Genomic DNA, 19,277 nt, shown 5'->3' with positions numbered 1-19,277 from the left:
TGGTGACGTAGACGACGACAGGTAGGGGTGGGCGCGAGATAACCGAGGGCGCCTACAGACCGAGTCTCGCTACCTTCATGATAGAGAGAGAGGAGAATGGTAGATGTTGCCACAGGTAACTGTGCTTTTTTCCCTCGCGATGACGTTATCAACGGTGACAGACGTGTGTAGCAGGATGTAATGAAACACTAGTTCGCGCACTAAGTATGATTAAGTGTTTGGTGATAAAGCCAAGACGAGGTAGACAACGATTATGTTGTAATGGTGGTTCTGTGGGTGGTGGTGGTGGTGGTGGTGGTGACTACAGCATTAGTAATTAATACCACAAAAAAAGCAGATACGAGATAGCTCCTCGTGAGTCATTGAAAGAGAAAAAAAAAGTGTTCATTTTAAAGCAATGTTTTCTAAAAATATAAATGATTAAAAAGTGAGAAAATTCAATTAGCGCAACAGCTAGAACCATGCAGAAAAAGTTCTGATTTACACGAAATAAACAAAAGGTTCTCTAGTGTTAATATATATATATTTTAAATCTTGGCTTGTTCTTAGAAACCGAAACGACGTTTCAAAACGAAAGCAAAATGCCGGTTAATCAAATTTTTTAAAAAATGTGAAAAGCGAACCTTAACACTGACAAGCCGAAATAAATGGCTTTTGAAGAAAAGATAGTAGTTAAAGTTTTAAAGTTAAGTAAAATTTCTCTTTTAACACGTGTTGTGTTTGTAGATTAAACTTAAAACAGGGATGATAATAGAGACTAGTTCTGTTCGTCCATCACGAAGTAGCTAAAGGGATACAACTGCGTTTTGGCCCCACAACAGTTGACTTGCAGTGAGTGCCCTTGGTTTAGACTAGAGACTACTCAGTCAAGCTCGTTGTGTTTGTTTGATAACATCATAATAGTTTTTTTTTTTATTTGCTATAATGTTTCTCTGCCTTTTCTGTTTTATTTATCTTCTTACCCGCTGCTAGGTGGTGATCTCACCTACCTTAGCCTGACTGGTCCTTGTCCGAACGATGAAACGCTGAGTTTAAACGAGTCACGAATATCCTTTGTTTAACTTTAATCAGCGCTTTTAATTTCCCTCTACCTTTTGTTTGAACAAAGAAAAGCTTTGACTAATAAAACTACAAACACTAAGTTGAATATTTTCTTGAACCCGCGCTTCTCGCACACAATCTTAAAGATGTTTTGTTTCCAAACTTCACCAAAACCCAAGTTACGTCGACTTTCTTTAGTATTACCATGATAGTTTTCAAAATTTGTATTAATATTATACCGGGTGTGTGTTAGAGATGTGTGTGTGTGTGTGCACGAAGTTCACATGCTAGGAATGTGTTAACAAGGGAAGCAACACACAATAAAAACGTTTAATAACAATTCAAATTGTCTTTATTCCAGAAAACAGACAAGTGCAGGGTATGTATACACAAAGTACTCTTTCTGTGTGATATCATTTACTATTATTTGTGTAAACAAGATAAAATAGCATATGTTTAAGTGAAATCCTAATCCAATCCATTAGTAATGAATTTTGAAAAACGTTTTAATATGGAAACACTTTTTTTTCAATCATTTTGGTTGGTTCAATTTCTTTTATTTTTTGCGGAGTGATACACGTTTGAGCGCCTTACTGTGTAGTGTCTTATAGTCGATATCTGCACAAACCCGACTCTGAGCCCTCATGTGAATCTGAAAGCAATTGTAGCCGTTACAGTCCTCGTGACACCGAGCAAAGAGTTGTCTGCTCATAGCCGCAATGGTTGCTTGTCCAAGAGTGCGGTGCCAGACACGCTACTGACACAAAATATCATCTGAAATAAACGAAAAATGTGTGGACACCAGGAAGCAGCGGCTAGTGCGGACCCCACTGGCATAAACATACCTACAGATAGTTACACAAGCTTAAATGAAACAACTGTTATCCGTTGCTTAGCAACAAGTCGATGCACAGGTAAAATATCACAGAAGAAAAGTGCACGTATACAGACCACAACAGTATTTGGCAATCGACAAATACAAGGCATGCGGTTACTTTAACAGGTAAGTTAAGGTCTTTAAAAAGACGAACATCTAACAAACTTTCAAAACATGTCTTAAAATGTTTGACAAATAAGTTGGGATGAAGATAAAACAAGATTCAAACAGTATCCTCCAATTTAATTTACTCCACTTTTATTTTAAAGATATAGTCTTTCATTTATAGTAATAGGCAATGCCAGAAATGTTTTGACCAATCTTGGCAATAGGGTAAATAAAATATTTGGCACGGTAACCTTTATAGTTAGGGTAATAGTTGCCATTATAAAATCATACACGAGTATAGCTTTTAAAAAAAATAGTGTACACCACTTCCTCGACTTTTGTCGATTTTAATTGTCTGCAGATCTTCTCTATAAATGAATGGTTGCAAATCTAGTTAATTTTCTTTTGGTTCATTTTAAATCAATATATATATATATAGATGAAATATGTTACGCAAAGGTGACACAAAGACAACAATAAACAAGCGCACGCTGGGAAGAAAGGTAACTATGACGAAAAGAGGCCAAAGGAGTTCTGTATCTTGATATGTACGATGGAAGCAGTCACCTCCCTTAGAGTGAAGTCCTGCATGGACGGTTACAAGGCAGCCAGACACAAGCAGACAAGTAAAACAGACAGTCTGACGCCTGAATGACGCCTGTCTGACACCTGTATGATGCCTCTCTGACACCTGCTTGACGCCTGTCTGACGCCTTCTGATGCCTGTCTGTTGGCCTCGTCTGCTGAGCCAGGTCTCAGGCACGTGTGCAGGACACTAAACAGTCCGGTTGTAGGTTGTGGGGTGAGATTAGCGCCAGGTGCTCAGCTGTACGATGGCTGGATATTCACCTGGATGATGACCAGATGTCGAGCTGGATGTTGATTAGATGTTCAGCTGGATAATGACGAAAAAATATGACACCACCACGCTGACAATCTGGAAAATAAGATGCCATCAGAATTTTAAAAAGTAAAAATGTTTATGATCGTCTGTAATGAGCAGATCCGAACTTACAACAAAGAAGCTACGGAAAAGTTGGAGCTGTTACCCCGTGTCAACAAAAATAAAACAAAAAGCAATACTTCTAACTACGTGGACCGACAATTAGGTAATTCATTACCGTGAGGATGGTGCCCTTGGTGATGACGAACAGGTCCATAACACTGATGCCCACATTACCGTGAATGATAGTCTGAATGAACAGGTTCAGCTGCAACAGGACAGCCATCGAGTTACAAAATCCAAACTGTTAGTAAAAAGCTATTCACACGAAAGGAAGAAAATTGAATAAGCAAGAGAATGAGTAACAGAAAAGAAGAGAGAAGAAGAACACAAAATCATGAATTCAATAGACTAAAGGCAAAACAGGAAAGAAGAAAGGAAGATAAAGGTTTTATCAATTTCTCATTCTGGTGAATATTTTACAAAAATTACATGTTTAGAGTCGTTGTCTCAATATGTGTGTGTGTGTGACCTGTAATCTGTAAACTGTCAAATATTTGTGGACTTCAATCTGTTTCTAACCTCTGCAGCGTGCTGTGGGTTCTTGCTTGCTGACTGGACACGAAGCAGTGTTTGTAGCGGTGCCTTGGCCTGCAAAGAAACACAAGAGTGGTGCATAGGATCAAAATTACCAAAACTATTTTCAGCAGAAACTCTGTGACCTGTCCCCGTTGATGATGGATTCTTTTCGTGTGTCAACAGCATACAGTAGTGCAACCGTCTCCAACCACAGTTAAAAGGGTGAGAGCTGTTCAGCAAAGCTGAATTATGAACATGACGTCACTTCCGAGGTGTTGCTAAATTACAACATTAGCAAACATTCGTTAATCTGTACTGAAACATTTCCTTAACGATAACAAGGGGAGAGAGAAAAAATAATTTTATAACAAACCTAAGACTCAACCGGATTCAGACGGAAATGCAGTTACGGGATATCACTGAAAAATATCACGCGAACATTCTCTCTGTGCCTCTTACTCTGTCTCTCAATCTGTCTCTGTGAATAGATAAAATTAAAAAAGAAACTGTGTACTAAGAAGAACAAAAAATATAATCAAAACACAATACCCCTGCGGTGGAACATTTAAACAGGGGCACGCACACACACACACACAGAAAATACACGCAAACACGCAGAAATAGACTCGCAAACATCCACAGACAAGAAAATATACCACCTGTAGTTACCTTGCTCTCAACTCTGCTGCAAAGGACTGAAGTCGCAAGAAAAACAATGGCACAAACTGAAAACCACGCAGACACAACGCAGATCACCCAGACCTTTAAGTTTAGCTTGAGAATTATGTAGTTGACGAAAACGGCAATGACGGAGTTGATGAAGACAGCCACGGCCATGATGACCCGGAGATACCTGTCTACCAAGCAGGTGACACGGGACAAATCAACGTACAGGTTGGAGTAGTCCCCCAGACGACTGACAAACCTCTCGTTGTGAAGGCGATGATCGGCGATGCCGACTGCCAGCTGGTGGAAGAGATGTCTGAGTGTGATGGTCAGGATGCAGACTAGCTCATAGCCAAGGATCCAGCAAGTATTGTTGATCGTTAAGAGCAGAGGACACAACACCCATGAGCTGGAGCTAGGAATAAAGGGGAATGCCATTTTGTCAAACATGTACTTCACTTCAGACACAAATAGTAAGAGAAGAAAAACAACGCTGCTAAGAGACCTTGCGAAATCACAAAAGCCCGGATGTTGCGACGAATGCTCTGATATAACCGAGGTATGGTCTTGTCATCGCAGACGTTCAAAGCCATGGCTGCTAGATGAAAGTCTTCCAGGCTTTCACAAAGTGTGCTCAACCAACCGGAAAACCCGATCCTGTAGAGAACGGTTCCGTTGGCTGCGCACTGCAACAACCAAAGCGTGCTGGTGATCCGCAGGACAAAGATTCCCTCCTCCGTCCTGCTGTCCAGCCAAAAGGAAAGGACAGTCTGCAGAAGGCTGGCCCATGTCACTGCCACCACCAGAAATCCAGAAACACGAAAGAAATATTTTTTAAACCCGTGTCTCTGAAAACCGTGGGTGGGGATGCCTTGTGAAGGCGTCTGTGTGTCGATGGAGGATGCTGGACCACTCACTAACAAAGTCGTGCTGTGTGATGACTGGACTCCAGTAGTGTCTCTTATCTTGTTAACAGAGGAAGCAAGATTGTTGCTGATGTCAATTCCACATAGTCGCATCAAGAAAACTAAACTACCGAAAACATCGGAAATATTATTATAAGCGGAAGCCATTTTCACTTTAAAACAAATTCCTATTGCTTCAAAACAATTCTATCTTTTATTTCCTGTCAGCCTCGGCATAAAAGCCTCTTTGCACATCTGTTTCCCAGTCACTCCAAACCCATCTGTCGATCTGCTCTTCTGGCGAGAATCTTTAATGGCTACTCGCAGACTACAAGAGCGCGGTTACCAGGCAACCGTTCGTCCAATGACAATGAGGCTGAGCCAGCGGGCAGTCGTGTGGACCTGCGCACAGCTTGTGACGAAAAGTAGGTCCTCTTGACTCCATGGTTTTTCCGTTAAATTCTCTCTCTCTCTCTTTCAATATCTCTCTCTCACACACACACGCACGCACTTGAATAAATATAATAAAAACGACAATGAATTAATTACCTTGCTATGAAGAAAGCTGCATCGCAGACCCACCGCTAAGAACCACAGTATGTTGATTACAAACCACACACTCAGTAAAATCTTAAACCAGATTAAAAGACTGTGCTTGAAGATTATCATATAGATGACAAAAATAGTGATGATGCCATTGGAGATGACAGAAATGGCGGTGGTGGCCTTGAGGTACACGTCCGCCAAGCCAGTGATGCGACACAGGTCCAGATACATCCTGTGGTAGGTGGCCAGACAAGGCAGAATGTCGTTATCACTTTCATCGAGGTGAGAACTGATGCGATTCGACAGCCGCTGGAAAAGGTGTGTAACGACGATTGTCACATCTGAGAGAAGTTCGTAGCCGTAAAGTGAGACAGTGCCACCGAGACACATGAGTGCAATACACAGGTAAACACTGCCAGTTGTGGGTCCGAAAGGTAAGATTAGTTTAGTTATCAGCTGTTGTACATCTGGCAGAAAAAACTTCGACAGGTACACAAGACCCGCAAAAAACACTTGCGCAATCGCAAAGGACCAGGCCGAGAAACGAAACTGTGCTTTCAGTCGACCTAACATCTTGTCGTCGCAGATGAGTAATGACGTGGCCTTCATTTGAAAGGCATTCAACTCACGAAATAGACTGACAAGCCAGTTTGTAAAACTCATTCTGTACAGCACGGACCCGCATGCCGCGGAGTGGAGGGTCCAGACCAGGTACGTCACCCGAGTGACCAGGAGTCCTTCTTCGTTTCCGCCATCGAGCCAGAAGGACAGCAAAGTCTGGACAAAGCTCAGCCACAAGATGGAGATCACTAGAAATCCATAAACACGGAGGCAGAATGTTTTGATCCGCTCATTTTTGTTTTTGTGTTCCACACGGTTGTAACTTGAGACTGTTTGTTGCTGTGTCGCTTGAGGGCGAGACCTGGTCTTTGTCTTCTCGCATGGTCGTCAGGGAAGTAGTCCATGGCTGTGTCTGTCTCATCAACAGGAGACGTTGTGTCTGTGACATCCTTGCTTAAAACACTGTCAGCAGCTTTGTCGGTGACATCCTCGGTCTCGGACATTAAATTAAAACCACATAAACGCAGCTTAAAGAGCAAAATATCAAAAATATCTGACAGATTGGACACACTGAGCTTAGCCATGATTTTAAAGTATCCTGTGATGATTACGCGTCCGAAAAATAAAATAATGTGGAAAAAAATAAAATCGAAGCACTGACTAGTCTCGTCTCTGTCTGCACTTCGAAAAACTGACAAAACCTTTAAACAGAACAAACTGAGCCAACCACCACGGTTTCACTGGGAAAAGTTTGTGCTGAACAAGATTTTCAATGATTTATAAAGTCCTCCTGCCTTCGGTTGATTAACGGTGCAAATGTCACTGACCTGTCGGATGACTTGCTTGTACAATGAAACTTCTTCCATCACTCTGTTGCACTGTTTGCTGTCGACATTTTCGTCTAGTTGCACACACACATCACTGACGAGTCAACATCCAAACATATTAGCTGCGGGACATCGCAATCCTTCGAGAACACTTCTCCGCTGTCCTGCAATCTAACACAGAAGCTCCTGGGCTGAGTGGTTTTAGCAGCTTCTACGGTCCGTCAAGCCAGGAGAGCAGTGTAAACACTGTATGCACCGATAACAAACCACGAGCTGTTCAACGTTGTTATGACAATGCGGTGTCACGTGACGAAATCACCTCGCCCATGCACGCTCGATGTTTGTGTTTGCGTGTATTCGTGTGTGTGCGCGTGTAGGCATGATAGTCAATGTGTGTGTGTGTGGTTATGAGGCTGCGTGCGCGTGTGTGAAGCAGACCGAACGTGCACTTTCTGCACGTTGAATGCGCCACGATGTACGGACACAGAAAATAGAGACGGTAAATATCAACATCAGCATCTTATGATTCCAGAACGATTTTTCCCTCTCCTCCTTTTTATTCTAGGTCATAATGAGGTCTATTCTGAGCTATCCTCTGTCGTTAAGAATTAGTTAATCTCTCCTACAGTACGACATATGCATATAAACATACACAAACATACACTTATGCAAAACAAAAGCAAGCAGATGTAAACAATAAGAAAAAAGGCAACCAACAAACAAATAAAAACAAATAAAGTGAAGTCATGAAGTACCTTGCTATGCAGACTACTGCAGCGAAGAGCCACCGCAGAGAATCCGAGGACATTGATTACAAACCATAAAGTCAGAATAATCTTCTCATTAAGCGCCACATCGGTTTTGACGAAGATAATATAGAAAACAAAAACTGTGATGACGGAATTGGAGATGACAGAAATGGCTGTGGTGATCTTGAGGTACGTGTCCGCCAGGCCAGTCATGCGCAACAGATGCAGGTACAGACGATGGTAGGTGGCCAGACAGGGCAGAAAGTTGTCATCGCTTTCGTCAAGATGAGAGCTGATGCGACTCGACAACCGATGAAAAAGGTGTGTAACGACGACGGTGACGTTTGTGAGGAGCTCGTAGCAGAGAAGACAAACTGCGCTTTCCAAGCACAGCAATGACGAAGACAGGTAAACACCGCCGAGTGTGGGGCCAAAGGGCAAGGCTACCTCATTGAGCACCTGTTGGATGACAGGATTGATGAGCCCAGACACCACACCAGACAAACAAAAAACAAGTGCATCATCACAAAGACCAGACACCTCAGACGAAACTGGACTTTCAGTCGACCTAACATCCTGTCGTCGCAGACCAGTGATGACGTGGCCTTCACATGAAAAGAATTTATCTCCTGGAACAGACTGACAAGCCAGCCAGTGAAGCTCATCCTGTACATCACAGACCCGCATGCCGCGCAGTGCAGCGTCCACACCACGTACGTCACCCGAACTGCTTTGATTCCTTCTTCTTTTCCGCCATCGAGCCAGAACGACAGAGAAATCTGGACGAAGTTTAGCCACAAGATCGCCAGCAAGACAAGTCCATAAACACGAAAGCAGATGGTTCTGATCCACTCATGAGAGGACGAGGGCGGCGCGGGGTTACAACGTGTCGTTGCCCTCTGCTGTGTCACGTGAGTGCGGAGGTCAGAGGTTCGTGTCCTGGCAGAGTCCTCAGTCAGGTAACTCACACTTGTCTTAGTGTTCATGGCAGATGTCGTGTCTTCCGCGTCCTTCACTAAGGAGCCGTTAGTAACTTTGTTGCTGACATTCCTAAAATCAACTAAGTTCAGTCCACATAAACGCATCTTAAAGACCAAAATATCAAAAATATTAGACAGTTGAGACATAGTTTGATTTGCCATTCTTTGAAAATGCTTTGTTCGCTTGTTTTTAAATACACAAGAACTTTTAACAAATAACAAACCTATCCTGCCAACCCAGAATTCTCTGAAACACTCGTCGCTATACGAGGTCGAATTATTTATAAGGTCCTCGAGCTCGATGGATTTAGTGGAAGATAAACACAGAATGTCATCCACTTGCTGTAAGAGCCGTTTATCCAATGAAGGTGTGAAACATTCTGTGGCACTATTTGCTATTCACTTTTTTCCTTTACTTGCATCATCTGTCACGTGACAACATCAAAGTACACTAGCAGTGAAGGACAGTCAACGACCGTACAGAAGGTGAGTCCCTTGTCCAGAAACCTGGTCTGATGCTCCAGGGAGAAAGGGTTTTACAATGTTATGTTTAGGGAGGCCACGTAGAGCAGTGTCAACACATCGTGCTTTGAAAACAGATGGAGATGGACTGACTTGTTATTAACGGGGAGTGGCGTGATGAACAAAATTCTGGTACGCATGCGCTTTTGGAGCAAGAGTGCGCGCATGCGTGCGTCTATGTAAGCTCGGCTGTGTGTTGAGGTCGCCTACATGGGGTGGGGCAAACCTGCAAACTGTCCCCCACCCCACATGGTCCCACCCCGCTCTCATTAACTACATGACATTATGCAGGCACTGAATCCTGTCTGTACCACGTGACTGATTTGCCACACTAAGAGTATGAGATAAGTTTGAGGAATGTCTGTTTTTGATCATCGTTTGGAGCGAGTCATCACCTCGTGACAAACACCATCTGCGCATCGCATTGTTATAAACAATCCACATCTCATCGCCAGTTATCAATAGCTTTCAAAAAATCGTTTTTTCTCTCGTTTAATGAGCGTGTTGCCGATGTTTATACGCGCCGTCAAATGAACCCAAACATCGAGTCTGCTTACGTGTCGCAGCTTACTGTGGTGGTAGTAAAGGTTTGAATGAGGAATGATCAATGTTTCTGCAATATATCGTGTCGTGTCACGTGGGGTCGACTCCACCAATGTATTTACTGTGACGTCATCAACTGAGCCTCCATGGCCGAGGAGGGTCCTGAGAAGGAAATCACTAGCACAGAACTTCCAGAACCATCGTTGGCACTGACGTTCTTGTAGAACATTGTGACCCGAAACTTTATACAACTTTTCACAAGCTTGACGAACGTTCTTTCCTTTATGGAAGTAAAATAGCAAAACACGGCGAAAATGGACAGTTTGATGTTCCAATATTCAACTTGTAAAATCTCTAAAACTCAACCAAATCGCTCAAATTCTCTTTTAAAATGAAGCTAGAACTGTCAGCTGTCAAATGACTTATAATAATGTAGATACGAATAAATCTAGAACTTTTCCAAACTGAACTAGCGCCATCTGTTAAAAACATTCGTCATGACATTTCGACATCCCAATATTTGCAATTAAACATTATCATCGGCGTTATCTTTAGTCTCCTAGAGAAGCGAACATCTCTCTCACGCACGCAAAAACGCAAACACACACACACACACACACACACACACACACACACACACACAAACACACACACACACACACACACACACACACACACACACACACACACACACACACACACACACACACACACACACACACACACACACACACACAAACACACACACAAAACACACACACACACAAACACGCACAAAGATGAGTTTCTGGCGCGCAGACGTGCATGGACGCTATGGCTGTCTTTTCTATCACGTGACATCACACATCATAACAACGTTTAACAGCTCGTCCTTTAATATCTGTGATACAGTGTTTACACTGCTCTAGTCGCTTGGCAGAACGTGCCTACGTGTATTTGTGTGCGCATGCGCAGTGTGGACGAACTTTAAAAAGTCCGAACGTGCAAACTCTTAGAATCAGACAAGGTGTTGTCTCCTCCATACAATCACAACAGCATCCCTGCAAGCTTGAGTTACTATGTGATTATTCCACAAGTGCTGGAAACTTTATTTGGTCACCCTAATATAATGTAACATTTGTAGAAACATGTCACCACTTTAAAAAGATGCAATTTTTCTTCTCCTCCTCCTCCTCTTTATTCTAGGTCATAACCAGGTCAGCTGCGCTTTTTTCTCCGTCCTTAACAAGGAGACGTAAACAAACGCACAGACTCATACTCATACACTTAACTAAACGAAGACAAATAACAATCAAATAAAAACAAATAAAGTGAAGTGATGAAATACCTTGCTGTGCAGAAAGCTGCAGCGAAGAGCGACTATAGAGAACCCGACTACACTGAATGTGAACCCTATGGTCATCGTAACCTTCTCCAACACTCCCACGTTGCGCACGACGAAGATAACGTAGATAACAAACACGGCGATGACGGAGTTAGCGATGACAGAAATGGCTGTAGTGACTTTAAGGTACGTGTCCGCCAGACTAGTGATGCGAGACAATGCAGGTACAGACGATGGTAAGTGGACAGACAGGACAGAAAGCTGTCATCGCTTTCGTCAAGATGAGAACTGATGCGACTCGACAGTCGATGAAACAGGAGTGAAACGAGGATGGCCACGTTAGCAAGGAGCTCGTAGCTGAGGATGCAGATGAAGCCCTCCAGACACAGCATCAACACACACAGGTAAACACTTCCACCTGAGGGCCAGAAGGGCATTATGACCTTATTCATCAACTGTTGTACGTCTGCTGACACAGAGCTAAATGTCAGAGCCGCTAAAAACAGTTTCCCCATCACAAAGGCCAGACACCTCAGACGAAACTGGACTTTCAGTCGACCTAACATCTTGTCGTCGCAGACCAGTGATGACGTGGCCTTCACATGAAAAGCATTTATCTCCTGGAACAGACTGACAAGCCAGCCAGTGAAGCTCATCCTGTACATCACAGACCCGCATGCCGCGCAGTGCAGCGTCCACACCACGTACGTCACCCGAACTGCTTTGATTCCTTCTTCTTTTCCTCCATCGAGGAAAAACGACAGCGAAATCTGGACGAAGTTTAGCCACAAGATCGCCAGCAAACAAGTCCATAAACACGAAAGCAGATGGTTCGGATCCACGCATGCGAGGACGAGGGCGGCTGTGGGTTACAACGTGTCGTTGCTCTCTGCTGTGTCACGTGAGTGCGGAGGTCAGAGGTTCGTGTCCTGGCAGACTCCTCAGTCAGGTAACTCACACTTGTCTTAGTCTCCATAGCAGATGTCGTGTCTTCCCTGTCCTTCACTAAGGTGCCGTTAGTAACTTTGTTGCTGACATTCCTAAAATCAACTAAGTTCAGTCCACATAAGCGCATCTTAAAGACCAAAATATCAAAAACATCGGACAGTTGAGACACAGTGGGATTTGCCATTGTTTTGAAAATGTTTTGTTCGCTTGTTGTTAAATACAGAAAGAATCTTTCAGCAAAATAAATGCTGTTTTGCTACCTCAGAATGTTGTGGAAGCACTCTTTGAGAGACTAGAAGTCGAATTATTTATAATTATTTATACACACTGAATGTCATCGACTTGCTGTAAGAGCCGCTTATCCAATGAAACTTGTGACACGGTCTGTTGCACTCAAGCTTACTTGTACATACACATCTCCAACATCAAAGCATATTTACAGTGAAGGACTGTGCGCGACTTAGAGAAGTCCGTTGTCCAGAAATCTGGTCTGATGCTCCAGGTAGAAAGGGTTTTATAATATTGTGTTCAGAGAAGAGCAGTGTCAACACATGGAGCTTTGAAAACAGATGGAGATGGACTGACCCTCGTTATTAACCGGGGAGTGGCGTGATGGAACAAAATTCTGGTACGCATGCGCTTTTAAACAAGAGTGCGTGCGCGTGCTTTGTGTGTGTGTGTGTGTGTGAGACTTAAATCATTGGTGCGTGCGTCCATGTATATCGACAGTGTGTTGAGGTCACCTACATGGGATAGGACCAAACCTGCAAACTGTCCCCCATCACACATGGTCCTACACCGCTGCTCTTTAACTACACGACATGATGCAGACACTGAATCCTGTCTGTACCACGTGATTGCCCGGCATTTATGTGATCACCCGTACTCTTTGGGAATCAGACGAAAATTAAATACAGTTTGTAACAACATCAGAATAACTTAAATGTCAGAAGGACCCAATGTCACATCCCTCCTCCATGCATCGTCAAGATATCAGAAATTAAACGAAGACGAGTTTCCTCATTACAGCCATAACCATCTTTTATATATTATTATCATTTATCTTTGTAATATTCAAAGCTGTACTTAATTATAATAATAAAATTATAAGATTTTCAAAAATCCGTCTATATGATACACAGACATAACTTTTGCTCTAAATGATCATCATTGATATTATCTTTTGTTTTGATGAACACAAGAATTAAATAAAGCTAGATGTGCTGATTATCTGTTAAAAATAAAATGATTCAATGAATTACCTTGCTGTGAAGACTACTGCAGCGAACAGCCACAACCAGAAACCCGAGAATGTGGACTACAAACCACACTGTTATAAAAATTTTGAACGACACTTCTAGATTGTATTTGACGATGATGGTGTAGATGACAAAAACCGTGATGACGCAGTTTGCGATAACGGAAATCGCTGAGATGACCTTCAGATACGAATCCGCAAAGTTGGTGATCCGAGACAAATGCAGGTACAGACGATGGTAGGTGGTCAGACGAGGCAAAATATCATTTTCATCGTTGTGAAAACTGATGCGACTGGACAGTTGATGTAAGAGGTGTGTGACGACGACTGTCACATCCGACAGAAGCTCGTAGCTGAGGAGACAGACTGTCCCTCCAGACACAGGACTAGAAGACACAAATAAATGTTGCCTCTCTCGGGTCCAAAGGGCAATGCTACTTTATTCATCAGGAGGGAATGTCTGGCATAATAAACTTCGAGATGTACAGAAAAGCAGAACAAATAAATTGCATCATCACATAGGTAAATGTCCTCCTGCGAAACTGAATTTTCAGCTGACTTAACATCTTCTTGTCACAGACGACCAGTGATGAGGCAAGTAGATAAAGGGCATTCAGCTCACTGAGCAGGGTGGTGAGCCAGTCAGAGAAGCTCATCCTGTACAGCACCGACCCGTACGCCGCGCATTGCAGCGTCCACACCAGTACGTGATCCGAAGAATCAAGATTCCTCCTTCCTCTCCGCCATCGAGCCGGAAGGACAGCATCGTCTGCACGACACTTAACCACAAAACACACACCATGATGAAGCCGTAAATGCGAAAACAAAGTTTTGTAAGCCTCATTTTGGACATGAGTGGTTCAGGATTAGGATTTGCGACTGATTTCCGTTCCGAGGTTTGAGTTGCGAGACTGGATCCTCGTCTTCTGACAGCGTCTTCAGGCCGAGGACCGAGCGGTGTGTCGATGCCAGCAACAGGACACATCGTGTCTGTGACATCCTTGAGTAAATCGCTCTCAACCACTTTCTTGGTGACGTCATCAATATTATCGATTAAATGAAGTCCATATAAATGCATCTTAAAGATCAAACTATCAAAAGTATCTGACAGTTTGAATGCGGTTGGGTCTGTCATGTCTTGAATGTGTCCCTTGACGATAAAAGTCGGAAAGATAATATTTACTAAAAAACCAAAAAGTTGTTTTTGAAGACGTACGAGTGAACGTTCAAGTAGAACAAATGGATTCTGTAACTCCGGCTTTACTTCAAAATTGTTTCGTTTTGAATTCGTTATGATTTCCTCTTTCTGCCTTCTGTTCCTTTTATGGTCTGAAACGCCGCAAAAAAAATTCACTTACTTGTCAAGTCCCACGATTTCTCATTGAAACTTGTCCCGTGACTTTGTTGCACTATTTACTGTTAAGTTATTCTCTATTATTTACTCTGACAGAAGCCACCAGGCGACATCCAAGCCAATTAGCGGAGAAATGTTTCTCGAGACCTGTGAGACCACGAGTCCGATGTTCGGCAAACTGAAGGTTGTGGCAGATGGTTTTCACAAGCTTTTACCCTCCATAACCCGTAGAGCAGTGCAAACACACGATGCACACGATGGTAAACGACAAACAAACCGAGCGATCTCATTAACATTAGTGTCACGTGATGTAACAACCAGCTTGTGCAAGCACGCATGCGTGCTCAACATGTGTCTGCGTGCGCGTGCGCGTGCGCGTGAGTGTGTCTGCTCTCTCGGTAACGCTCCAACATTGTAACGATTTTCTGCATCATGAAGGAAGTAGATAGGATTGATAGATGAAACATGAAGAATTCGATCATTCATAGAAAAAATAAAACCTCTACCACTGCAACAATCATCGTCACTGTAATAAAAATTAAAAAAGACTTTCTATTTCGATGTTAACAATCTTAACATTTTTAACGATTAATATTTACTCAAAAGAATGTGAACAGTATTGTTTGGTCGTCTTCAGCAATTGATTTTGGTTTCTTTTGGTGTTATTGCATCTATTTGTGTAATGTTTTATATATCTCTCTCTAAATGTCTTTGTGTTTTGTGTCTTACCTGCTCATCGCGATTTCTTACTTCGACGTTTTTCTTACCTGTTGATTGAGCGAACAACAAGACAACGAAGTCACCACGACGGACGAAACTGGACGAGCACCCAAACCAAGAGAACTAAAGTCGTTCCCACTTCAAAACGAGACTTGACAAAGATGTAGCCCATGAAGACGACTATCGTGATGCTGAGGAGATACAACATGGCGAAGACCAAACCAACGTATCTGTTGAGAACATTGGTGATGTCGGATATCTGGAGGTACAGTTCTCTGTACACACCAAGATTACCACAAAACTCTGCTTCATCCGCACTTTGCTTACACTTCATGGCGTCTGCAATGAACTGAAAATACTTAGTGAGGCAATAGGTCATCTCAACAATAAAGATTTCCACACAAATCCAGAATGCGAAAGGAAATTCGAACATGAGCATCAGGAAACACAATGGAACCGGAGAGATATCGAAAGGAAAAACCATGTTTTTAGCGTAGGTCTGACCCTCTGGCACGAGTAGCAGCATGATGGGTGGGAGGTCCAAATATCACCATTGCTACGATCATCAAGATGGTTAGTTTGCGAACCACTCTCCTCAGTCGAGTGTAAAGATCTGTTAAGTCAAGTTCGCATCTGACGCACTCTTCGTGGAACTGGCCAAAGCCCTCGAAGACCCTGGACAGCCAGTCGCCGAAGGAAGCTCTGAAGAAGATGGCGGTGTTTGAGGTGCACTGCATCATCCACACGGTAGTGATAATACGAATGGGAGTGATGCCTTCAAGGGATGTATCCAAGACCCAAATGGTGGCTGCGACTTGAAGAGTCAGGTACACGGTCAGCAACAGGTGAGCAAGCCCGTGGGTCCTTTGAAGAAGGTTTTCACCTTCCTCCCTTGTGTGCTGCCACGACCCACCTTCCACGTCAGGGCTGCCCCGAGGCTAAGATGGCTACCCTCGAGATTGACAGATCCTGTACTGTTGGTGGTGTATTCGATGGTCGAGATCTGCTCGTCTTCTAACGGTGCCGATGAGACCTTCACTCGAACAATTCGTGTTGTCGAGGAGCTCTGCTCGAAGCACACTTTTCTGTCTTCGCGGCTTGATTTTGTTTCTCCGTCAGCCGTGCTCTCACTCGATTGTTTCCCCAAGGTAAAGTAAAATCCCATTACATTCATCATTTTGAGAAGAGGACGAAAGGCCTCCATGAGAACGGCTTCATTCATGGCAGACGTTAACGATTCTGTAGATATCAACTGTCAACAATCCTAACAAACCTAACCCAGCAATCAAAGGTTCTCTAAATGTTCTTTCCTTTGGGACAAACAACAATTGTGGCTTCGATTTCGCTTGGATCAGTCAGAAACAGATAAACTCGATTGAAGTTAGGTTTTAAGTTGTATGTTTTTCCGAAAAAATACATTTCATCATTTCTGTCAAACAGCTGGCAATGCTAGCACATCATGAGAAGCAGGACCTTTCGACCACTCGAGATAAAATCACAATCAGGAATAAAATCTCTCAACCGTTCAGCTGCAGTGTACATCTCTGATGTCCAGCAGTCGCCACAGCAGCCAGTGACAAGTGCTGCGTTGTTGCCAAGTAACGGGCTTTTGAGATATGAAAAGCCAGATGACAAAATAATTCTTAAGTATGCCTCAATATTTCACAAATGAAAACTTTGGGTAAAGTTCTCTTGGCTTGTGGGGCCTTAACACTGCCTGACAGTATTTCTATAAAGTTCATGATACAGGGGAAAATCCAGAACTCTATTCTTTCTCGTCCTGCAGGACTGGAAGGTCAATAGGTAATGAAGACGAGCTGCCAATGGCGTTTGTCCATCGATCTGTGGGTGAGGTTAGATCAGGGTGGCATACCCGAGCTCGTGTTGAACAGCTCTGCAAATACCCCGCGTTGATGTCGTTCTTTGTTTTAATGAGCTTGTCAATAAACAGTTGTTTGAAAACGGTTGATGAATGCACATGAGCCGGATTCATTTTAACCAGCTTGATTTGATTTGTTTGCTTGAGCACATTGCGGATGTCTAAAAGCTTTATCTCTTTTGCGTGTAAATATAACTGTTACGAGATTAGTGGAAGATCTTCATTTGATGAAATCCTAAACCACATAGCCTGAATTTCCTTAATGTTTGAAAAAAAAAACCACGCTCCCTTTAACTTTTTACAACGTTAAGTGATTGAATGAAAATAATAATAATAAAAAAAAACAAGCTCATACCTGCTCTTGGAGAAGGCAGGCTTGAAACATGGTCACTCCAAACTGGACCAAACAGACGATCAGTGTCGGACAAACGGTTACAGAAGAGTTCGGAGACTTTAACCAAGGCGAAGAAGCCGAAGATGCTTGACAGAATGAAGACCAAGCAGTAGATGCCAAAAATCAGTTGCAATTCTTATCTGCCACGTGCACGATCTGGGCCAGTGTCTGATACATTTGGCGATAGCTCTTCACGAGACAGTAGAAGTCATCTTCATCTTTGGAAAGCTGAGCCGTGACAGCCGGGAAAGGAATCGAAAGTGTTGTCGCAAGATATACATGAGTAATGTCATAATTATCATTATATTGACCCAAGAGGTGAAAGAAAAACAGAGACCAGTCGAACAACAAACCACAAATAGGAAATGTAGAACTCCTTCATCCTAGTTGGCACTATGAAGGTCATAAAGTCTGCAGGAAACAATGAATTCGTGACAAAAGTGACCACAGTAATGATACCCGAAAGTACTAGCTGTATGGCGGTCACAACTCGAATTCGTCTTTTCAACCTCTGAAAAGTTCTTCACAATTCAAGCCCAGCTGTGTTGCTTGCACATGGTACACCTCCAGAAGACTGGTCATGGTGGACAACCAGTCAGTAAATCCCAGCCTGTAAAAGATGGCGCTGAGGAGGGCGCTGGGAGCTGCCCAGATGAAGGTGATGGCTAGGGGCAACACTTAAAATCGAAAGGATGGTCCGAAAGTGCGAAGGCGGCTGAAATCCACAGGACGGTACAGCAGATGAGCAGCAAGATAATCAAGCTGTATATCTTCTCCAAAAACCACCAGAAACGTTTCTTCTCCTCTTTTGAACTTTTCGAGATATTGTGTTCGACTGTGAAGTTTTATTCCAGGACTTGTATCCATAGTTCCTTCTCTTGCTTCATTTTCGTTGGAGTCGTTTCCATCTGCTGTCTGCTTTACTGGGTTCTCTATCGACTGAACGATGCTCGGTGCAGAATGTAACCCTCTACTTGATGATTCCGTGTGAAAAAAATTCTGCGTTTGAATGCCGACTCTGTTCTTTGTCGTGTGAACATTGAGAGACAAGCCAAGAAGTTTCATCCATCTGAAGTATGTCAACAACAAACAACCAGTGCCAGATGTGTCCTGCATGGTACCGCTCCAACGGACTTACAGATGGTTATTGGAGCAATGAACTCTAACGTTCTTTGACCATCTCTGAAGGTTCTGTATTCTCAGGAAAAATGTTAATTACAGGGTATGTTTGTGTGATTTGTGTAATGCCAATATGAACAGGGAAGCCAGTCGCAGCCAATGCGCGACACAGCGAGCGACAGCTTCACGATGCCTGCCTCGATGATTGGTCCCGTTGATACAAGTCAAACTGTGAGTGCAAGTCATATTTACTGAGAGGATCGGTCATTAGTCTTGTCATCAGTCTGACGAAACATATTACTACTGGTCCAACCTGGCGTGTAAGATAACTGTAGCTAATATACATAAAACACTTCTATAAACACTTCTATAAAGCAAGTCTAATCAAACCAAAATAATCCCTGCTGATAAAATTAAACCGACAAATTACTATT

At 43.1% G+C, this 19,277-nt stretch overlaps 1 protein-coding gene and 1 long non-coding RNA gene across 6 annotated transcripts; one reads left to right on the top strand and one right to left on the bottom strand.

The window, feature by feature from the left end:
• Window positions 1–12: 12 nt before the first annotated feature.
• LOC112557970 lies at window positions 13–5,510 on the top strand. Of its 2 annotated transcripts, XR_003098038.1 has the most exons (4): window positions 13–115; window positions 1,403–1,420; window positions 3,560–3,770; window positions 5,386–5,510. It is a non-coding gene; the product is annotated as an uncharacterized LOC112557970 (long non-coding RNA). The 2 variants fall into 2 exon arrangements; XR_003098037.1 differs by lacking the exon at window positions 5,386–5,510 and having other exon boundaries at window positions 3,560–3,906.
• Window positions 2,688–17,838, bottom strand: LOC112557967. 4 transcript variants are annotated; one of them, XR_003098035.1, is made up of 4 exons: window positions 13,382–13,487; window positions 3,552–3,620; window positions 3,148–3,237; window positions 2,688–2,963 (listed from the first exon to the last, which is right to left on the bottom strand). XR_003098035.1 is itself a non-coding variant. In XM_025228143.1 (4 exons), the coding sequence occupies exons 1-4, from the start codon at window positions 17,713–17,715 to the stop codon at window positions 2,910–2,912; spliced, it is 243 nt and encodes an 80-aa protein (XP_025083928.1). In that variant the 5' UTR covers window positions 17,716–17,838; the 3' UTR covers window positions 2,688–2,909. The 4 variants fall into 4 exon arrangements, 3 of the variants coding, with proteins under 3 accessions (XP_025083928.1, XP_025083927.1, XP_025083926.1); XM_025228143.1 differs by lacking the exon at window positions 13,382–13,487 and adding an exon at window positions 17,686–17,838; XM_025228142.1 differs by lacking the exon at window positions 13,382–13,487 and adding an exon at window positions 11,175–11,718.
• Between the last annotated feature and the right edge of the window lie 1,439 nt (window positions 17,839–19,277).

This window comes from Pomacea canaliculata, linkage group LG2, assembly GCF_003073045.1.
Source record: "Pomacea canaliculata isolate SZHN2017 linkage group LG2, ASM307304v1, whole genome shotgun sequence".
NCBI lineage: Eukaryota > Metazoa > Mollusca > Gastropoda > Architaenioglossa > Ampullariidae > Pomacea > Pomacea canaliculata.
Note: the sequence above shows the minus strand (reverse complement) of the source record. Positions and strands in the feature narration are given on the sequence as shown.

What these genes read in the sequence shown, in the direction of transcription:
- LOC112557967 (XM_025228141.1), bottom strand. Translation starts at nt 4,664, where the DNA reads ATGTTTGACAAAATGGCATTCCCCTTTATTCCTAGCTCCAGCTCATGG. An exon ending in ACCCACAGCACGCTGCAGAG is followed by an intron (nt 3,238 to 3,551) that starts GTTAGAAACAGA and finishes GTCCTGTTGCAG; the next exon opens with CTGAACCTGTTCATTCAGAC. An exon ending in CCAAGGGCACCATCCTCACG is followed by an intron (nt 2,964 to 3,147) that starts GTAATGAATTAC and finishes CTTATTTTCCAG; the next exon opens with ATTGTCAGCGTGGTGGTGTC.